The sequence below is a fragment of the Ranitomeya imitator genome, chromosome 10 (assembly GCF_032444005.1).
Source record: "Ranitomeya imitator isolate aRanImi1 chromosome 10, aRanImi1.pri, whole genome shotgun sequence".
In the NCBI taxonomy this organism is placed as follows: Eukaryota; Metazoa; Chordata; class Amphibia; order Anura; family Dendrobatidae; genus Ranitomeya; species Ranitomeya imitator.
Genome location: NC_091291.1, coordinates 52,450,442 through 52,472,513, shown reverse-complemented (window position 1 = coordinate 52,472,513; position 22,072 = coordinate 52,450,442). Strand labels below are relative to the sequence as shown.

Genomic DNA, 22,072 nt, shown 5'->3' with positions numbered 1-22,072 from the left:
TAAGCAGACACATCTTGTTTCATTTATGAAGAAGTGACTCTTAAAGTCACAAAGCCTATTTTTAGAGGGGCACCAGGCCGCATTAATATTCTTAAAGGGCCATTATTAAACAGTGGGTGTCTTATCTTATGCTGTTATTTCCTATGCAGTGAGTGGCTGGGCTGCCAAGAATTACAAAGCACAGCAATACCCCTTTCACGAGAGGTACAGGAGGGCTTCTTGAAATAATGTTGCATTGAATGCAAGGCCTGCCCTGCTATTAATTCATATGCACCCCAAGAAGCCTTTGAACCCAGGTACTTGATGGCCACAGGGAAATCCAATTCACGGTATTCATTTTGTAATCCCATATGGTTTTCTTATGCAATGAATGCAAGGCCTGCCCTGCTACCAAATATGCACAAAACAACCAGCTCAAATAGTATCAGGATATACTCAGTTAGACAACCAAAAAAGAACGCAATATCCTAAAAAAATATACTTTATTAGTAATATCTAAAATTCATAAACAATGAAAATACTGAAATGTATGTTACCCACATCAACCATCTGGGTTAGGGTAGATCAGAAAAAATATCAGGGAGGATTAATGCCTATATTCCTTACACAGTCCCTATGAGGTGGCCCTAAAGTAGCTTGCACCTACCTACCAGCGGAGGTTGGCACCCTAGATTGCGATATGGCGCCACCGCTCCACGTCGACTGTCCCTTCTTGCCCTATTAGGCCCTGTCAGCTACCCACGCCCAGGTACCCCACAGACATACACACAAAACGACCAAAGGGTCACACTAACCAAAAAACGTGAAAAAAAGGTGTATAAAAAAGTGAAAAAAGTGAAACAAAAAACTACAAAAAATCTAAAAACAACGCAGCAGAAAAATAATGCCGCGTAAAAAGTCACTGAGTTGCTTGTACCCCGCGGCACAATCAGCCGAGAATATTGTATACATCGCTTGAGACAAGAAAAATATTTACAGTATAGATAGTGATACTCAAGCAGAAATTCAAAAATTCAAGATCAGGGGTACAATAGGGCACAGATATATTGTGCTCATAGATACTCAGAGGTCAAAAAAGGAATATACCTCTGGTATCTATACCAATGTGTCACTGTTTTTATTAGTACGTGATCTATACGTCATTAAGGGCAGATTTGCACACAGAACCCATGGACAGGGCCAAACACAAAAGTATTAGCTCACTCAAAATTTATAATAAATTCTATGCTCATCAATCCAAATGGGATTCAAAATAGCACCCTAGATACCTGCATGTTCAATATCGCATATAAAGCATCAAAAAATAAATAAAATATCAAATATATGCTGTATCACATATGTATCACAAATGATGTCTCCCATTTATGTTGGGTCAGTATATAAAGAAGCCCAGTACATCCAAAAACAGCCCTTTCTTTTATATATTGATAGATAATTAGCTCAAAACTATGTGGGCTTATGCGGGTGATATATAAATTTCCACCCTACATACCATGCAGATATATATATGTGAGCTTGACAGGGAACCGAGGCCAATCCCTCATTCCTTACCTACACATAGAAACTATGTGCAGTCTGCCGTAACAAATCAAAATAACTTATCTGAGTATGTGACATCATTCGTCCCATCTCACCATCCCTACGCGTTTCGCCCCTTCCCAGTATAGGGGCTCATCAGGGGATAAATTAGGGTGTAGCAACAGTGGCTCAGGAAAAGGATAGTGATACCAAATATGCACCCAAATAAGCCTTTGAAACCACATACTGGAAGGCCCCAGGAAAACCACTTCACAACATTCATTTTGTACTCCCATACTGTTTTCTTATGCATTGACTGCAATGGCTGCCCTGTTACCAAGTCACATGCACCGCAATAAGCTTTTGAAGCCAGGTACTGGATGCCCACATAAAAACCCACTTCACGCTATTTAGTTGGTCCTGCCATACTGTTTTATTATGTATTGACTGCAAGGCCTGCCCTGCTACCAAGTCATATGCACCCCAAAAAGCCTTTGAACCAAGGTACTGGATGGCCACAGGAAAACCCACTTCACATTCTTAAGTTGGTCCTGCCATACTGTATCCTTATGCATTGAATGCAAGGGCCGCATTGACCCGAATTTGCACTCACCCCAATCCCCTGTTGTGAATTCTGTTGTCGAACTCCCTCCTGTGGTCGTGAATGGTACTTCGGCGAGTTCTGTCCATGGACTCCCTCTGGTGGCTGTGAGTGAAGCTGCTGCTTCTGAGGTTCCTTACACAGGTGACGTGGTTTATTCTTTGGTTGGCTGCTCTATTTAACTCCACTCAGATCGTTACTCCATGCCAGCTGTCAATGTTCCTGCATTGGTTCAGTTCGCTCTTGGATCTTTCTGGTGACCTGTCTTCTCCAGCAGAAGCTAAGTTCCTGATAGTTATTATTTGTTCATTGTTTCCTTGTCCAGCTGGTTATCATGATTTTGTCTTGCTAGCTGGAAGCTCTGGGATGCAGAGTGGCATCTCCGCACTGTTAGTCGGTGCGGAGGTCTTTTTGCACACTCTGCGTGGTCTTTTGTAGTTTTTTGTGCTGACCGCAAAGATACCTTTCCTATCCTCTGTCTGTTTAGTAAGTCTGGCCTCCCTTTGCTGAAACCTGTTTCATTTCTGCGTTTGTGACTTTCATCTTTACTCACAGTCAATATATGTGGGGGGCTGCCTTTTCCTTTGGGGAATTTCTCTGAGGCAAGGTAGGCTTTATTTTCAATCTCTAGGGCTAGCTAGCTCTTAGGCTGTGAAGAGGCGTCTAGGGAGTGTCAGGAACGCTCCACTGCTATTTCTAGTTGTTGTGATAGGATTAGGGCCTGCGGTCAGCAGAGCTCCCACATCCCAGAGCTTGTCCTGTGTGAGTTTAACTATCAGGTTGTGCCGGGTGCTCCTAACCACCAGGTCATAACAATCCCCCCTTGGAAGAAACATGGAGCTCATTACAAAGGAGCGGGTCTCCTCTACTCGTAATGCCCATACACTGTTGTGAATTCTGTGGCCAAGCTCCCTCCTGTGGTCGTGAGTGGTACTTCGGCTGGTTCTGTCTATGAGCTTCCTTTGGTGGATGAGAGTGGTACTGCGGCTTCTGAGTTTCCTTCCTCAGGTGTTGAGGTTAAGTCGTTAGGTGCTGCTCTATTTAACTCCACCTAGTGCTTTGATCCTGGCCTCCAGTCAATGTTCTAGTATTGGTCTTGCTTCCTCCTGGATCGTTCCTGTGGCCTGTCTGCTCTGCATAAGCTAAGTTTTGCTTGTGTTGTTTTTTGTTTGCTATTTTTTCTGTCCAGCTTGCTTATTGGTTTTTCTTGCTTGCTGGAAGCTCTGGGACGCAGAGGGAGCACCTCCGTACCGTTAGTCGGTGCGGAGGGTCTTTTTACCCCCTCTGCGTGGTTGTTTGTAGGGTTTTGTGTTGACCGCAAAGCAATCTTTCCTATCCTCGGTCTGTTCAGTAAGTCGGGCCTCACTTTGCTAAATCTATTTCATCTCTGCGTTTGTATTTTCATCTCAACTCACAGTCATTATATGGGGGGGGGCTGCCTTTTCCTTTGGGGTATTTCTCTGAGGCAAGGTAGGCTTATTTTTCTATCTTCAGGGCTAGCTAGTTTCTCAGGCTGTGCTCGAGGCGCATAGGACTGGTCAGGAGCGCTCCACGGCTACCTCTAGTGTTGTTGGATAGGATTAGGGATTGCGGTCAGCAGAGTTCCCACGTCTCAGAGCTCGTCCTATGTTTTTTGGTAATTGTCAGGTCACTTTGTGTGCTCTGAACTTCAAGGTCTATTGTGGTTCTGAATTACCTGTTCATAACAGTACTGGAGGCCCAAAGTACTAATGCTTCTCAATAGAGGGAAAAGAGAAGTTCTGAGACCATTTTTTTTTCTTTGCACTGTGTTCTGTCTTTCTTTTCCCCTTTACATCAGGGTGATTCAGAACACAGGTGTGGACATGGACATTCAGGGTCTGTTCTCTTTGATGGATAATCTCGCTATAAATGTACAAAATATTCAAGATTTAGTGGTTCAGAATCCTATGTTAGAGCCCAAAATTCCTATTCCTGAGTTATTTTCTGGAGATAGAGCTAAGTTTTTGAATTTTAAAAATAATTGTAAACTATTTCTGGCTTTGAAACCCCGCTCCTCTGGTGACCCAGTTCAACACGTTAGGATCATTATTTCTTTATTACGTGGCGACCCTCAAGACTGGGCATTTTCCCTTGCGCCAGGAGATCCTGCATTATGTAATATTGATGCGTTTTTTCTGGCGCTCGGATTGCTGTACGATGAACCTAATTCACTGGATCAGGCAGAGAAAAATTTGCTGGCTCTGTGTCAGGGTCAGGATGAGATAGAGATTTATTGTCAGAAGTTTAGAAAGTGGTCCGTGCTCACTCAATGGAATGAATGTGCGCTGGCAGCTATTTTCAGAAAGGGTCTCTCTGAAGCCCTTAAGGATGTCATGGTGGGATTTCCTATGCCTGCTGGTCTGAATGAGTCTATGTCTTTGGCCATTCAGATCGGTCGACGCTTGCGTGAGCATAAATATGTGCACCATTTGACGGTATTATCTGAGCATAAACCTGAGCCTATGCAGTGCGATAGGACTTTGACCAGAGCTAAAAGGCAAGAACACAGACGTCAGAATGGGCTATGTTTCTACTGTGGTGATTCCACTCATGCTATCTCCGATTGTCCTAAGCGCACTAAGCGGTTCGCTAGGTCTGCCACCATTGGTACAGCAGCAGCACGGTGGCGCAGTGGTTAGCACTACAGCCTTGCAGCGCTGGGGTCCTGGGTTCTAATCCCACCCAGGACAACATCTGCAAAGAGTTTGTATGTTCTCTCCGTGTTTGCGTGGGTTTCCTCCGGGCACTCCGGTTTCCTCCCACATTCCAAAGACATACTGATAGGAATTCTAGATTGTGAGCCCAATCGGGGACAGTGATGATAATGTGTGCAAAACTGTAAAGCGCTGCGGAATATGTTAGCGCTATATAAAAATAAAGATTATTATTATTATTGGTACGGTACAGTCGAAATTTCTTTTGTCCGTTACTTTGATCTGCTCTTTGTCTTCCTATTCTGTCATGGCATTTGTGGATTCAGGCGCTGCCCTGAATTTGATGGACTTGGAGTTTGCTAGGCGCTGTGGGTTTGTCTTGGAGCCCTTGCAGTGTCCTATCCCATTGAGAGGAATTGATGCTACTCCTTTGGCCAAGAATAAGCCTCAGTATTGGACCCAGCTGACCATGTGCATGGCTCCTGCGCACCAGGAGGATATTCGCTTTCTGGTGTTGCAGAATCTGCATGATGTGGTCGTGTTGGGGTTGCCATGGCTACAAGTCCATAACCCAGTATTAGATTGGAAATCAATGTCTGTGTCCAGCTGGGGTTGTCAGGGGGTACATGGTGATTTTCCATTTCTGTCTATCTCGTCATCCACCCGTTCTGAGGTCCCAGAGTTCTTGTCTGATTACCGGGATGTATTCGATGAGCCCAAGTCCAATGCCCTACCTCCGCATAGGGATTGTGATTGTGCTATCGATTTGATTCCTGGTAGTAAGTTTCCTAAGGGTCGACTGTTTAATTTATCTGTACCTGAGCACGCCGCTATGCGGAGTTACGTGAAGGAGTCTTTGGAGAAGGGTCATATTCGCCCGTCATCGTCGCCATTGGAAGCGGGGTTCTTTTTTGTGGCCAAGAAGGATGGTTCGCTGAGACCTTGTATTGATTACCGCCTTCTAAATAAAATTACGGTCAAATTTCAGTACCACTTGCCGCTGCTGTCTGATTTGTTTGCTCGGATTAAGGGGGCTAGTTGGTTCACCAAGATAGATCTTCGTGGTGCATATAATCTTGTGCATATTAAACGGGGCGATGAATGGAAAACGGCATTTAATACGCCCGAAGGCCATTTTGAGTACCTGGTTATGCCATTCGGGCTTTCTAATGCTCCATCAGTGTTTCAGTCCTTTATGCATGACATCTTCCGAGAGTACCTGGATAAATTCCTGATTGTATACTTGGATGATATTTTGGTCTTCTCGGATGATTGGGAGTCCCATGTGAAGCAGGTCAGAATGGTGTTCCAGGTCCTGCGTGCTAATTCTTTGTTTGTGAAGGGGTCAAAGTGTCTCTTTGGTGTTCAGAAGGTTTCATTTTTGGGGTTCATTTTTTCTCCTTCTACTATCGAGATGGACCCTGTTAAAGTTCAGGCCATTTAAGATTGGACTCAGCCAACATCTCTGAAGAGTCTGCAGAAGTTCCTGGGCTTTGCTAATTTTTATCGTCGCTTCATCTATAATTTTTCTAGTATTGCTAAACCGTTGACTGATTTAACCAAGAAGGGTGCTGATGTGGTCAATTGGTCTTCTGCTGCTGTGGAAGCTTTTCAGGAGTTGAAGCGTCGTTTTTCTTCTGCCCCTGTGTTGTGCCAACCAGATGTTTCTCTTCCGTTCCAGGTCGAGGTTGATGCTTCTGAAATTGGAGCAGGGGCTGTTTTGTCGCAGAGAAGTTCTGATTGCTCGGTGATGAAACCATGCGCTTTCTTTTCCAGGAAATTTTCGCCTGCTGAGCGAAATTATGATGATGGCAATCGAGAGTTGCTAACCATGAAGTGGGCATTCGAGGAGTGGCGTCATTGGCTTGAAGGAGCTAAGCATCGCGTGGTGGTCTTGACTGATCACAAGAACTTGACTTATCTCGAGTCTGCCAAACGGTTGAATCCTAGACAGGCTCGTTGGTCGCTGTTTTTCTCCCGTTTTGACTTTGTGGTTTCGTACCTTCCGGGCTCTAAAAATGTGAAGGCGGATGCCCTGTCTAGGAGTTTTATGCAAGATTCTCCGGGTTTGTCTGAGCCGGCGGGTATTCTCAAAGAGGGGGTAATTTTGTCTGCCATCTCCCCTGATTTGCGGCGGGTGCTGCCAAAATTTCAGGCTAATAGATCTGACCGTTGCCCAGCGGAGAAACTGTTTGTCCCTGATAGGTGCACAAATAAAGTTATCTCTGAGGTTCATTGTTCGGTGTTGGCTGGTCATCCTGGAATCTTTGGTACCAGAGATTTGGTGGCAAGATCCTTTTGCTGGCCGTCTCTGTCGCGGGATGTGCGTTCTTTTGTGCAGTCCTGTGGGATTTGTGCTCGGGCTAAGCCCTGCTGTTCTCGTGCCAGTGGGTTGCTTTTGCCCTTGCCGGTCCCGAAGAGGCCTTGGACACATATCTCTATGGATTTTATTTCGGATCTCCCCGTCTCTCAAAGAATGTCGGTCATTTGGGTGGTTTGTGATCGCTTCTCTAAGATGGTCCATTTGGTGCCCTTGTCTAAATTGCCTTCCTCCTCTGATTTGGTGCCATTGTTTTTCCAGCATGTGGTTCGTTTACATGGCATTCCAGAGAACATCGTTTCTGACAGAGGTTCCCAGTTTGTTTCGAGGTTTTGGCGAGCCTTTTATGCTAGGATGGGCATTGATTTGTCTTTTTCCTCGGCTTTCCATCCTCAGACAAATGGCCAGACTGAACGAACCAATCAGACCTTGGAAACATATCTGAGATGTTTTGTTTCTGCTGATCAGGATGATTGGGTGTCCTTTTTGCCTTTGGCTGAGTTCGCCCTTAATAATCGGGCCAGCTCGGCTACTTTGGTTTCGCCGTTTTTCTGCAATTCTGGGTTCCACCCTCGTTTCTCTTCAGGGCAGGTTGAGTCTTTGGACTGTCCTGGTGTGGATACTGTGGTGGATAGGTTGCAGCAGATTTGGACTCATGTAGTGGACAATTTGACTTTGTCCCAGAAGAAGTCTCAACGTTTCGCTAACTGCAGGCGCTGTGTGGGTCCCCGACTTTGTGTTGGGGATTTGGTTTGGTTGTCATCTCGTTATATTCCTATGAAGGTTTCCTCTCCTAAGTTTAAGCCTCGTTTCATTGGTCCATATAGGATTTCTGAGGTTCTTAATCCTGTGTCTTTTCGTTTGACTCTTCCAGCTTCTTTTTCCATCCATAACGTATTCCATAGGTCATTGTTGCGGAGATACGTGGCACCTGTGGTTCCATCTATTGATCCTCCTGCTCCGGTTTTGGTTGAAGGGGAGTTGGAGTATATAGTGGAGAAGATTTTGGATTCTCGTGTTTCGAGACGGAAACTCCAGTATCTGGTTAAGTGGAAAGGTTATGGTCAGGAAGATAATTCCTGGGTCTTTGCCTCTGATGTCCATGCTGCCGATCTGGTTCGTGCCTTTCATGTGGCTCATCCTGGTCAGCCTGGGGGCACTGGTGAGGGTTCGGTGACCCCTCCTCAAGGGGGGGGGGGTACTGTTGTGAATTCTGTGGCCAAGCTCCCTCCTGTGGTCGTGAGTGGTACTTCGGCTGGTTCTGTCTATGAGCTTCCTTTGGTGGATGAGAGTGGTACTGCGGCTTCTGAGTTTCCTTCCTCAGGTGTTGAGGTTAAGTCGTTAGGTGCTGCTCTATTTAACTCCACCTAGTGCTTTGATCCTGGCCTCCAGTCAATGTTCTAGTATTGGTCTTGCTTCCTCCTGGATCGTTCCTGTGGCCTGTCTGCTCTGCATAAGCTAAGTTTTGCTTGTGTTGTTTTTTGTTTGCTATTTTTTCTGTCCAGCTTGCTTATTGGTTTTTCTTGCTTGCTGGAAGCTCTGGGACGCAGAGGGAGCACCTCCGTACCGTTAGTCGGTGCGGAGGGTCTTTTTGCCCCCTCTGCGTGGTTGTTTGTAGGGTTTTGTGTTGACCGCAAAGCAATCTTTCCTATCCTCGGTCTGTTCAGTAAGTCGGGCCTCACTTTGCTAAATCTATTTCATCTCTGCGTTTGTATTTTCATCTCAACTCACAGTCATTATATGGGGGGGGGGCTGCCTTTTCCTTTGGGGTATTTCTCTGAGGCAAGGTAGGCTTATTTTTCTATCTTCAGGGCTAGCTAGTTTCTCAGGCTGTGCTCGAGGCGCATAGGACTGGTCAGGAGCGCTCCACGGCTACCTCTAGTGTTGTTGGATAGGATTAGGGATTGCGGTCAGCAGAGTTCCCACGTCTCAGAGCTCGTCCTATGTTTTTTGGTAATTGTCAGGTCACTTTGTGTGCTCTGAACTTCAAGGTCTATTGTGGTTCTGAATTACCTGTTCATAACAGTACTGGAGGCCCAAAGTACTAATGCTTCTCAATAGAGGGAAAAGAGAAGTTCTGAGACCATTTTTTTTTCTTTGCACTGTGTTCTGTCTTTCTTTTCCCCTTTACATCAGGGTGATTCAGAACACAGGTGTGGACATGGACATTCAGGGTCTGTTCTCTTTGATGGATAATCTCGCTATAAATGTACAAAATATTCAAGATTTAGTGGTTCAGAATCCTATGTTAGAGCCCAAAATTCCTATTCCTGAGTTATTTTCTGGAGATAGAGCTAAGTTTTTGAATTTTAAAAATAATTGTAAACTATTTCTGGCTTTGAAACCCCGCTCCTCTGGTGACCCAGTTCAACACGTTAGGATCATTATTTCTTTATTACGTGGCGACCCTCAAGACTGGGCATTTTCCCTTGCGCCAGGAGATCCTGCATTATGTAATATTGATGCGTTTTTTCTGGCGCTCGGATTGCTGTACGATGAACCTAATTCAGTGGATCAGGTAGAGAAAAATTTGCTGGCTCTGTGTCAGGGTCAGGATGAGATAGAGATTTATTGTCAGAAGTTTAGAAAGTGGTCCGTGCTCACTCAATGGAATGAATGTGCGCTGGCAGCTATTTTCAGAAAGGGTCTCTCTGAAGCCCTTAAGGATGTCATGGTGGGATTTCCTATGCCTGCTGGTCTGAATGAGTCTATGTCTTTGGCCATTCAGATCGGTCGACGCTTGTGTGAGCGTAAATATGTGCACCATTTGACGGTATTATCTGAGCATAAACCTGAGCCTATGCAGTGCGATAGGACTTTGACCAGAGCTAAAAGGCAAGAACACAGACGTCAGAATGGGCTATGTTTCTACTGTGGTGATTCCACTCATGCTATCTCCGATTGTCCTAAGCGCACTAAGCGGTTCGCTAGGTCTGCCACCATTGGTACGGTACAGTCTAAATTTCTTTTGTCCGTTACTTTGATCTGCTCTTTGTCTTCCTATTCTGTCATGGCATTTGTGGATTCAGGCGCTGCCCTGAATTTGATGGACTTGGAGTTTGCTAGGCGCTGTGGGTTTGTCTTGGAGCCCTTGCAGTGTCCTATCCCATTGAGAGGAATTGATGCTACTCCTTTGGCCAAGAATAAGCCTCAGTATTGGACCCAGCTGACCATGTGCATGGCTCCTGCGCACCAGGAGGATATTCGCTTTCTGGTGTTGCAGAATCTGCATGATGTGGTCGTGTTGGGGTTGCCATGGCTACAAGTCCATAACCCAGTATTAGATTGGAAATCAATGTCTGTGTCCAGCTGGGGTTGTCAGGGGGTACATGGTGATTTTCCATTTCTGTCTATCTCGTCATCCACCCGTTCTGAGGTCCCAGAGTTCTTGTCTGATTACCGGGATGTATTCGATGAGCCCAAGTCCAATGCCCTACCTCCGCATAGGGATTGTGATTGTGCTATCGATTTGATTCCTGGTAGTAAGTTTCCTAAGGGTCGACTGTTTAATTTATCTGTACCTGAGCACGCCGCTATGCGGAGTTACGTGAAGGAGTCTTTGGAGAAGGGTCATATTCGCCCGTCATCGTCGCCATTGGAAGCGGGGTTCTTTTTTGTGGCCAAGAAGGATGGTTCGCTGAGACCTTGTATTGATTACCGCCTTCTAAATAAAATTACGGTCAAATTTCAGTACCACTTGCCGCTGCTGTCTGATTTGTTTGCTCGGATTAAGGGGGCTAGTTGGTTCACCAAGATAGATCTTCGTGGTGCATATAATCTTGTGCATATTAAACGGGGCGATGAATGGAAAACGGCATTTAATACGCCCGAAGGCCATTTTGAGTACCTGGTTATGCCATTCGGGCTTTCTAATGCTCCATCAGTGTTTCAGTCCTTTATGCATGACATCTTCCGAGAGTACCTGGATAAATTCCTGATTGTATACTTGGATGATATTTTGGTCTTCTCGGATGATTGGGAGTCCCATGTGAAGCAGGTCAGAATGGTGTTCCAGGTCCTGCGTGCTAATTCTTTGTTTGTGAAGGGGTCAAAGTGTCTCTTTGGTGTTCAGAAGGTTTCATTTTTGGGGTTCATTTTTTCTCCTTCTACTATCGAGATGGACCCTGTTAAAGTTCAGGCTATTTAAGATTGGACTCAGCCAACATCTCTGAAGAGTCTGCAGAAGTTCCTGGGCTTTGCTAATTTTTATCGTCGCTTCATCTATAATTTTTCTAGTATTGCTAAACCGTTCACTGATTTAACCAAGAAGGGTGCTGATGTGGTCAATTGGTCTTCTGCTGCTGTGGAAGCTTTTCAGGAGTTGAAGCGTCGTTTTTTTTCTGCCCCTGTGTTGTGCCAACCAGATGTTTCTCTTCCGTTCCAGGTCGAGGTTGATGCTTCTGAAATTGGAGCAGGGGCTGTTTTGTCGCAGAGAAGTTCTGATTGCTCGGTGATGAAACCATGCGCTTTCTTTTCCAGGAAATTTTCGCCTGCTGAGCGAAATTATGATGATGGCAATCGAGAGTTGCTAACCATGAAGTGGGCATTCGAGGAGTGGCGTCATTGGCTTGAAGGAGCTAAGCATCGCGTGGTGGTCTTGACTGATCACAAGAACTTGACTTATCTCGAGTCTGCCAAACGGTTGAATCCTAGACAGGCTCGTTGGTCGCTGTTTTTCTCCCGTTTTGACTTTGTGGTTTCGTACCTTCCGGGCTCTAAAAATGTGAAGGCGGATGCCCTGTCTAGGAGTTTTGTGCAAGATTCTCCGGGTTTGTCTGAGCCGGCGGGTATTCTCAAAGAGGGGGTAATTTTGTCTGCCATCTCCCCTGATTTGCGGCGGGTGCTGCCAAAATTTCAGGCTAATAGATCTGACCGTTGCCCAGCGGAGAAACTGTTTGTCCCTGATAGGTGCACAAATAAAGTTATCTCTGAGGTTCATTGTTCGGTGTTGGCTGGTCATCCTGGAATCTTTGGTACCAGAGATTTGGTGGCAAGATCCTTTTGCTGGCCGTCTCTGTCGCGGGATGTGCGTTCTTTTGTGCAGTCCTGTGGGATTTGTGCTCGGGCTAAGCCCTGCTGTTCTCGTGCCAGTGGGTTGCTTTTGCCCTTGCCGGTCCCGAAGAGGCCTTGGACACATATCTCTATGGATTTTATTTCGGATCTCCCCGTCTCTCAAAGAATGTCGGTCATTTGGGTGGTTTGTGATCGCTTCTCTAAGATGGTCCATTTGGTGCCCTTGTCTAAATTGCCTTCCTCCTCTGATTTGGTGCCATTGTTTTTCCAGCATGTGGTTCGTTTACATGGCATTCCAGAGAACATCGTTTCTGACAGAGGTTCCCAGTTTGTTTCGAGGTTTTGGCGAGCCTTTTATGCTAGGATGGGCATTGATTTGTCTTTTTCCTCGGCTTTCCATCCTCAGACAAATGGCCAGACTGAACGAACCAATCAGACCTTGGAAACATATCTGAGATGTTTTGTTTCTGCTGATCAGGATGATTGGGTGTCCTTTTTGCCTTTGGCTGAGTTCGCCCTTAATAATCGGGCCAGCTCGGCTACTTTGGTTTCGCCGTTTTTCTGCAATTCTGGGTTCCACCCTCGTTTCTCTTCAGGGCAGGTTGAGTCTTTGGACTGTCCTGGTGTGGATACTGTGGTGGATAGGTTGCAGCAGATTTGGACTCATGTAGTGGACAATTTGACTTTGTCCCAGAAGAAGTCTCAACGTTTCGCTAACTGCAGGCGCTGTGTGGGTCCCCGACTTTGTGTTGGGGATTTGGTTTGGTTGTCATCTCGTTATATTCCTATGAAGGTTTCCTCTCCTAAGTTTAAGCCTCGTTTCATTGGTCCATATAGGATTTCTGAGGTTCTTAATCCTGTGTCTTTTCGTTTGACTCTTCCAGCTTCTTTTTCCATCCATAACGTATTCCATAGGTCATTGTTGCGGAGATACGTGGCACCTGTGGTTCCATCTATTGATCCTCCTGCTCCGGTTTTGGTTGAAGGGGAGTTGGAGTATATAGTGGAGAAGATTTTGTATTCTCGTGTTTCGAGACGGAAACTCCAGTATCTGGTTAAGTGGAAAGGTTATGGTCAGGAAGATAATTCCTGGGTCTTTGCCTCTGATGTCCATGCTGCCGATCTGGTTCGTGCCTTTCATGTGGCTCATCCTGGTCAGCCTGGGGGCACTGGTGAGGGTTCGGTGACCCCTCCTCAAGGGAAGGGGGTACTGTTGTGAATTCTGTGGCCAAGCTCCCTCCTGTGGTCGTGAGTGGTACTTCGGCTGGTTCTGTCTATGAGCTTCCTTTGGTGGATGAGAGTGGTACTGCGGCTTCTGAGTTTCCTTCCTCAGGTGTTGAGGTTAAGTCGTTAGGTGCTGCTCTATTTAACTCCACCTAGTGCTTTGATCCTGGCCTCCAGTCAATGTTCTAGTATTGGTCTTTCTTCCTCCTGGATCGTTCCTGTGGCCTGTCTGCTCTGCATAAGCTAAGTTTTGCTTGTGTTGTTTTTTGTTTGCTATTTTTTCTGTCCAGCTTGCTTATTGGTTTTTCTTGCTTGCTGGAAGCTCTGGGACGCAGAGGGAGCACCTCCGTACCGTTAGTCGGTGCGGAGGGTCTTTTTGCCCCCTCTGCGTGGTTGTTTGTAGGGTTTTGTGTTGACCGCAAAGCAATCTTTCCTATCCTCGGTCTGTTCAGTAAGTCGGGCCTCACTTTGCTAAATCTATTTCATCTCTGCGTTTGTATTTTCATCTCAACTCACAGTCATTATATGTGGGGGGCTGCCTTTTCCTTTGGGGTATTTCTCTGAGGCAAGGTAGGCTTATTTTTCTATCTTCAGGGCTAGCTAGTTTCTCAGGCTGTGCTCGAGGTGCATAGGACTGGTCAGGAGCGCTCCACGTCTACCTCTAGTGTGGTTGGATAGGATTAGGGATTGCGGTCAGCAGAGTTCCCACGTCTCAGAGCTCATCCTATGTTTTTTGGTAATTGTCAGGTCACTTTGTGTGCTCTGAACTTCAAGGTCTATTGTGGTTCTGAATTACCTGTTCATAACAATACACTAAGTTTATGGGCTGACAAACATTTCCCCATGGGGTTTACATTTTTTAAACATTTTTATGGGGATGATAGACCCCCTTTCCAAAAAATAGACTGCCTGTAGCAGCATAGAACACGTTAACGCTGGTGATCTAGTGGCGGTGGATGATGAGACGCGGAGGAAGGCATCTTTAAAAAACAGGCCAATTTATAGGAGCGGGTTTCCTAGACTTGGAATACCCATAGACTACCGTACTTCCTGGCGTATAAGATGACTTTTTGACCCCTAATAATTGTCCCAAAAGTTGGGGGTCGTCTTATACGCCGGGTACGGCGTGTGCAGGGAGCGATCCTGCATTTCGGCGTGTGGTTCCCAGGGTCTGGAGGAGAGGAGACTCTCCTTCAGGCCCTGGGATCCATATTCATGTAAGAAATAAAGAGTAAAAATAAAAAACATGGATATACTCACCCTCGGACGGGCCCTGGATCACCTGACCGCTCATGTGACCGCGACGTCACTGAAGGTCCTTCACTCACCGCATTCTAAGGAACAGAGGGAGACGCTAGCAAAAAATAGGCCCAATTTAAAAGGAGTGAGTCTCCTAGACTTGGACTGCCCATACACTAAGTGCATGGGCTGACAAACATTTCCCCATGGGGGGTACATTTAAAAAAAATAAATTTATGGGGATCATAGACGCCCTTGCCAAAAAATAGACTGACTGTAGCAGCATAGAACACGTTCACCCTGGTGTTGTAGTGGCGGTGTATGATGAGAAGTGGAGGAATCACTAATTAAATAATAGGCCCGATTTTAAAGGAGTGGGTCTCCCAGACTTGGAATGCCCATACACTAAGTGCATGGGCTAACAATCATTTCCCCATAGGGGGTACATTTTTGAAATTTTTTTTAGAGGATCAAAAAACACCTTTGCAAAAGAATAGACTGGCTGTAGCAGCATAGAACACATTAACCCTGGTGATCTAGTGGTGGTGGATGATTAGACGTGGAGGAATATCTCATTAAAAAATAGGCCCAATTTAAAGGAGCGTGTCTCCTTGACTTGGAATGCCCATCCACTAAGTGTATGCTGCTGACAAACATTTCCCCCTGGGGGAGTAACTTTTTTGAGCTTCAAATCATTAACGGGCATCATGAAAACACCCTTGCACAAGAATTTAGTGACTTTTGCATCACGAAATGCATTCGAATGGTGTTATAGTGGCTCTGGATGATGAGGATTAGGATAAGGAGGAGGATAACACCAAATAGACAAAATCAGGAAGCGTTATACCCATGTCTGGTTGTGAATAGGTGCATAAGAAGACACCTCCCCCAAAAAGACAATGTATTTGAGGTTATTTTTCGCTGTTTTCATTCGCTGGTGTACAGAGGTCTTGCCCAATCCAGCCCTTGTTCATTTTGATAAGAGTCAGCCTGTCAGCATTTTCAGTTGACAGGTGGATGCGCTTATCAATTACAATTCCGCGAGCGGCACTAAAAACCCGCTCTGACAGAACGCTAGCCGCAGGGCAGGCCAGGATCTCCAAGGTGTAGAGAGCCAGTTCATGCCATGTGTCCAGCTTGGATACTCAATTATTAAAAGGCACAGAGGAATCTCAAGGACATTTGTACGATCTGCAAGGTACTCCCTCAGCATCTTCCCAAACATTGCACTTCTCATCGTGACAGCACCACTTGCCTCTGTGCTGGCACGATGGGCGGGTCTGAGAAAACTGTCCCAGAACACTGCCATTGTTCCCCTGCCTGAGCTGGATTGTACTTCTGTCTCTCTCGCCTGTACTTCTTGGTTGTACAGCAAATTCTGACGTCTGCTGCCAGCGTTCTCAGATGGGAATTTTTTTAGTAATTCCCCTACTACAAGGGCCCTGTGGTACTGCACCATTTTAGTTCACCTGTCTGCCTCTGGAAGAAGAGATTGAAAGTTCTCCTTGTAGTGTGGGTCTAGAAGTGTCACCAACCAGTAATGAGTGTCACCAAAAATTTTAATAATGCGAGGGTCACGGGAAATGTATCACAACATAAAGTCAGCGATGCGTGCCAGACTGCTAACAGGCAAGACTTCTGTGTCCTCACCAACAGGAAGACTGACCATGCTTTGCTCCTCCTCCTCATCCTCCGTCTCCTCCTCCCTATCCTCAGGCAATCCACGCTGAACAGACGGTATGACAGCTGTGCTTGTAGTATCGTTTATAGCATATGAATGTAGCTCTTTTTCTTCTTCCTCTTCCTCATTGTCTACCAATCCACGTTGGGACGACATGAGGCTGGGCTGTGTGTAATCATCCTGTATGGTTCCTTGCTCCATTTCCTCAAGCTCCGCCTGCAATGCATCCTCTTTAATTGTGAGCAGAAAGGTTTTCAGAATGCAGAGAAGCAGGATGGTGATGCTAATTATGGAGTCATCGCAGCTCACCATCTTGGTGCAGTCCTCAAAGTTTTGGAGGATGGTACATATGTCTAACATCCATGTCCACTCCTGAGGTCTTATGTGTGGAGTCTGAACTGAATAACGATGACCATGTTGATAATGGTACTCAACAACTGCCCTCTTCTGCTCAAAAATCCTTTCCAACATAAGCAGTGTAGAGTTCCAATGTGTGGGGACATCACACACCAGTCGGTGAGCCAGAAGCTGCAAATGCTGCTAAATCAGGCAAGGGTGCCTAAAGCTGTAGCTGACTTTCTAAAATGGGCAGACAGGAGGTGTACTTTCACTAGCAGATCCGACAGCTCCAGGTAGCTTTTCAGAAAGCGTTGAATGACGAGGTTAAGCACATGGGCCAGGCCTCACCTTGCCTCAAAGCCACCACCAGGTTCTGGCCATCGTCACACAAATATCAGTTCTCAGTTACCCAAGAAATGGTGCATCCATAAGATGAGCAAAATATGGCTCTTAGCATCACCCTTTCCACTTGCCCTGAGGCAGTGGCAAGTGGGGTAATAGGGTTAATAGGGTTGGGGAGTTGATGTCACCTTTGTATTGCCAGGTGACACCAAACCCAGCAGTTAGTAATGGAGAGGTGCGTATCAGATGACTCTTCATTACTAACCCCATATTCATATTGCAAATAAAGAAACAGCAAGAATAAAGTCCTTTATTTGAAAGAATACAAACACCCTGTTTAAAACATGAATTTAAAAATAAAAAACACATTTATACTCAACCTACGCTCGTGCCATTGAAGCCCTTGTCTCCTGTAAAAAAACTGAAAAATAATAAATCACCATATCCCTCACCTGTCCGACATACTGTCCCACACCGTAAATCAATCTCAGCGATAAGTGCTTTATAACCTGGATGGTGCCAAGTTGCGACTGTCCAGGATGAAAAGCAGGATACAATAAGGTGCTGCGTGCGCTGCTCAGTGATGGGCGGTGATGTCACAGAGTTCTCATACTTCACTATGGGTGGCTTAATGAATATCGGTGACCTCAAGGAGACATGGATAGGAGATAATGATAAGGTCTGCCTTCAGCAGCTGCTGATGCCAGTGATCAGCGTGAACTGTACCTCTTCTCCCAGGCACCGGTTACTACTCCCATCATTGTCTCCTGGTTGCGCTGATCTGTTATCCCTGTGTCATCAAAGTGCACCATGCAATTTGTCTGTCTTGCACAGAAAAAAATGTCATGTCTGCGGGTTTCCATGCAGACACGTGGTCAGTGTGAAAAATCTTACATGTGCGCACCACTGAATTCAATGGGTGTGCATATGTCTGTATTTGAGGTCCTTAAAAAACGAACTGCATACGGACATACAAAGCAGATGTGTGAAGATATATTTCCAAAGTGCCTCGGGAACAGATGCCTTTATACATTCTGCAGTCACAATGCCTGCAACTGAAAACTCATATAAATTGACTGAAAATGTACCTTCCATAAAGTTTATGGTAGTAAAAAAACACCCATAACTGCTTCAGGTTCAGGTGAGACATAAGTCCCAGCCACTGATATCTTCATGGTGCCTGACAAGATGCCTCTTTAGTAATCCAGCCTCTCGTGCTCAGTAAGCGAATTGTTCAGCAGATAAATGTTGATCATATTTGCATGTTACACCCAGTAACTGACGTTAGTACCTAAGTTGGGTTATGGTAAGTGACAGTTTCCATTCTAAAGTCTAAAGAGATAAAGGAACTTACTCTGTGAACTTTGTGTTATATTTCAGTATCTCGAAGTATGCATATTACCTCATTGTGACCTCATTTTTTATTTCTCTTAAAGTAAGACATGTCGGATATTTACATTGAATACAAGGGAGTCCTTTTTCCAAAAATATCAACCGCTACAGAAGATCTGGAGTTTATAGAAAATGAATTTCAAGTTAGAGATGATGACATCTATAATATAACGTATCCAAAATCAGGTAAAGGATTATTAAAGTCAAAGTTTAAATACAAATCATTTCATTCTAGATAATATGGTTCTTCTGCATTGTCAGTGTTTCTTCACACTTTATCTTCATGTTTTCTCTTTTTTTACAATATTTTATAAACAAAGTAAAGAATTGTGTTTTATTTCCAAGCTAATGTGTGTTTCTGACTTTGACAACATTTCCACAAATATTAAAATTATTGCATAGGGGCTTATTTTCCCCACCTCCATATCCCAACCTTCCCCTCCGTCCCTTCATAGCTTTTCCTACCCGGTTAAAAAAGTTATAATTCCCAATAAAAATTATTTGAAAAAAAAAAAAAAAAAAAATTAGTGTTAGACTTGCTTGACAAAGGCCCAACAATAACATTGACTATTTGGCCCCACTTTTCAGCTACGTGCAAAAATGACCTGATTCTAGTACGCAAATTTACTTTTGCTTCTATAGAAAATTAATTTTGCTAGCCTGTTTACTGAATGATTAGATTATGTCTTTTTTTCTGTAAATAGTGAATCAAGTGCTCATCAGCACTGCTTCAGAGGGACCTTCCAGAGAACTATCATGTTCCCCTGCTGGCCAGTTCAAGACTGTTTAGAACCGTTGGCTTGTGGAATAAATCTTGGTGTCTAACTTGGAGGCATCAAACGGAGAGATTATGAATATGAGACAGCAACTTGAGAAAAAACAGTGCTGATATGTGTGTAAAATTAACTCAATTAATTAAAAAAACAATGGCAACAAATTGGCAAAATTATTGGACCAATGACAAAGTCAGTTAGTATTGATAAAACAAATAAAAACAATGTAAGGAATCAACTAACCCCTTAGTGATGGAGCCAATTTGGTACTTAATGACCAAGCCAATTTTTACAATTCTGACAACTATCACTTTATGAGGTTATAACTCAGAAATCAACGGGATCCGTTAAAGCATTTCAGAGAATGTTTTTTCGTGACATAATTTACTTAACCCCTTTACCCCCAAGGGTGGTTTGCACGTTAATGACCGGGCCAATTTTTACAATTCTGACCACTGTCCCTTTATGAGGTTATAACTCTGGAACGCTTCAACGGATCCCAGTGATTCTGACACTGTTTTCTCGTGACATATTGTACTTCATGATAGTGGTAAAAATTCTGCGTTTATTTGTGAAAAAAAACAGAAATTTGGCGAAAATTATGAAAATTTCGCAATTTTCCAACTTTGAATTTTTATGCAATTAAATCACAGAGATATGTCACACAAAATACTTAACAAGTAACATTTCTCACATGTCTACTTTACATCAGCACAATTTTGGAACCAACATTTTTTTTTGTTAGGGAGTTATAGGGGTTAAAAGTTGACCAGCAATTTCTCATTTTTACAACACCATTTTTTTTTAGGGACCACATCTCATTTGAAGTCATTTTGAGGGGTCTATATGATAGAAAATAGCCAAGCCCTAACCCTAATCCTAACCGTAACCCTAGCCCTAACCCTAACCCTAGCCCTAATGGGAAAATGAAAATAAATACATTTTTTTAATTTTTCCCTAACTAAGGGGGTGATGAAGGGGGTTTTTGATGTACTTTTATAGCGAGTTTTTTAGAGGATTTTTATGCCGTCACACACTGAAAGACGTTTTATTGCAAAAAAAATTTTTGGCGTTACCACATTTTGAGAGCTATAATTTTTCCATATTTTGGTCCACAGAGTCATGTGAGTTCTTGTTTTTTGCGGGACGAGTTGACGTTTTTATTGCTAACATTTTCGGGCACGTGACATTTTTTGATCACTTTTTATTCCAATTTTTGTGAGGAAGAATGACCAAATACCAGCTATTCATGAATTTCTTTTGGGGGAGGCGTTTATACCGTTCCGCGTTTGGTAAAATTGATAAAGCAGTTTTATTCTTCGGGTCAGTACGATTACAGCGATACATCATTTATATCATTTTTTTATGTTTTGGCGCTTTTATACATAAAAACTATTTTACAGAAAAAATAATTATTTTTGCATCGCTTTATTCTCAGGACTATAACTTTTTTATTTTTTTGCTAATGATGCTGTATGGTGGCTCGTTTTTTGCGGGACAAGATGACGCTTTCATCGGTATCATGGTTATTTATATCTGTCTTTTTAATCGCGTGTTATTCCACTTTTTGTTTGGCAGTATGATAATAAAGCGTTGTTTTTTGCCTCGTTTTTTTTTTTTTCTTACGGTGTTTACTAAAGGGGTTAACTAGTGGGCCAGTTTTATAGGTCGGGTCGTTACGGACGCGGCGATACTAAATATGTGTACTTTTATTTTTTTTTTTATTTAGATGAAGAAATGTATTTATGGGAATAATATTTTTTTTTTCATTATTTAGGAATATTTTTTTTTATTTTTTTTTTATACATTTGGACAAAAATTTTTTAACTTTTTTATTTTGTCCCATGGGGGGACATCACAGATCAGTGATCTGACAGTTTGCACAGCACTCTGTCAGATCACCGATCTGCCTTAGAGCACTGCATGCTTCACAGTGCCTGCTCTGAGCAGGCTCTGCGAAGCCACCTCCCTCCCTGCAGGACCCGGATCCACGGCCATCTTGGTAAGAGACCCTCGCAGCAACGCGATGCTTCCCTGTACCGCCGGCACATCGTGATCATCTTTGATCGCGGTGTGCCAGGGGTTAATGTGCCGGGGCGGTCTGTGACGCGCCTGGCACATAGTGCCGGATGTCAGCTGCAATAGGCAGCTGACACCCGGCCGCGATCGGCGGCGCTCTCCCCGTGAGCGCTGCCGAGTCACATATGACATACTATCCCGTCGTTGGTCATACGGGCCCACCCCACCTCGACGGGATAGTATGTTTAATGTCAGAAAGGGGTTAATGATAGTGGTAACATTCATTCGATATTACTTGTGCTTATTTATGAAAAAAAACGGAGATATGGCAAAAAAAATTAAATTTTGCAATTTTCAAATTTTGAATTTTTATGCCCTTAAATCAGAGAGATATGTCACACAAAATAGTTAATAAATAACATTTCCAACATGTCAACTTTACATCAACACAATTTTGGAAATAATTTTTTTTGTTAGGAAGTTGTAAGAGTTAGAAGTTGACCAGTGATTTCTCATTTTTACAACAAAATTTACAAAACCATTTTTTTAGGGACCATCTGTTAGGAGTCGAGTTTCCTCTGCTGCACAGGGAGAATCTCGATCCGTGTCTTCTGCGGTCTCCTATTCTGCATCAGCCGCAGTGGACCCTGTTCAGCGGAGATGTTGCTCCCACCGTCTCACTGGGACTGATGCTGTGCATAGGGTTACTTCTGTCTCTCCAAGCTCTGCTATGGTACCCTGCACTGATCTGCGGCGAGCAGGCTTTTCTGAATCTAAGTCCTGCTTTGCACACACTGAGCATGCCCAGGGCAAGATCTCTCAGTGGAGATCTAGGGTCACATGCTCAGGTACTGCAGCAACTTCCATTGGTCCTTCTCACGGAAGGTCCTGCAGGTGCTAGGACTAAGTTCTGCTTTACTCTGAGCATGCCCAGGG

At 44.3% G+C, this 22,072-nt stretch overlaps 1 protein-coding gene across 8 annotated transcripts in view; it reads left to right on the top strand.

The window, feature by feature from the left end:
- LOC138652018 (sulfotransferase 2B1-like) overlaps positions 1-22,072 on the top strand; it is a 267,378-nt gene that overhangs the window by 114,742 nt on the left and 130,564 nt on the right. For all 8 annotated transcript variants that reach the window (XM_069742708.1, XM_069742706.1, XM_069742710.1 and 5 more), the window contains one exon: positions 18,389-18,530. In XM_069742708.1, coding sequence (XP_069598809.1) covers positions 18,395-18,530 — 136 coding nt within the window. In that variant the 5' untranslated portion in view covers positions 18,389-18,394. The remainder of the gene's footprint in view (positions 1-18,388; positions 18,531-22,072) is intronic.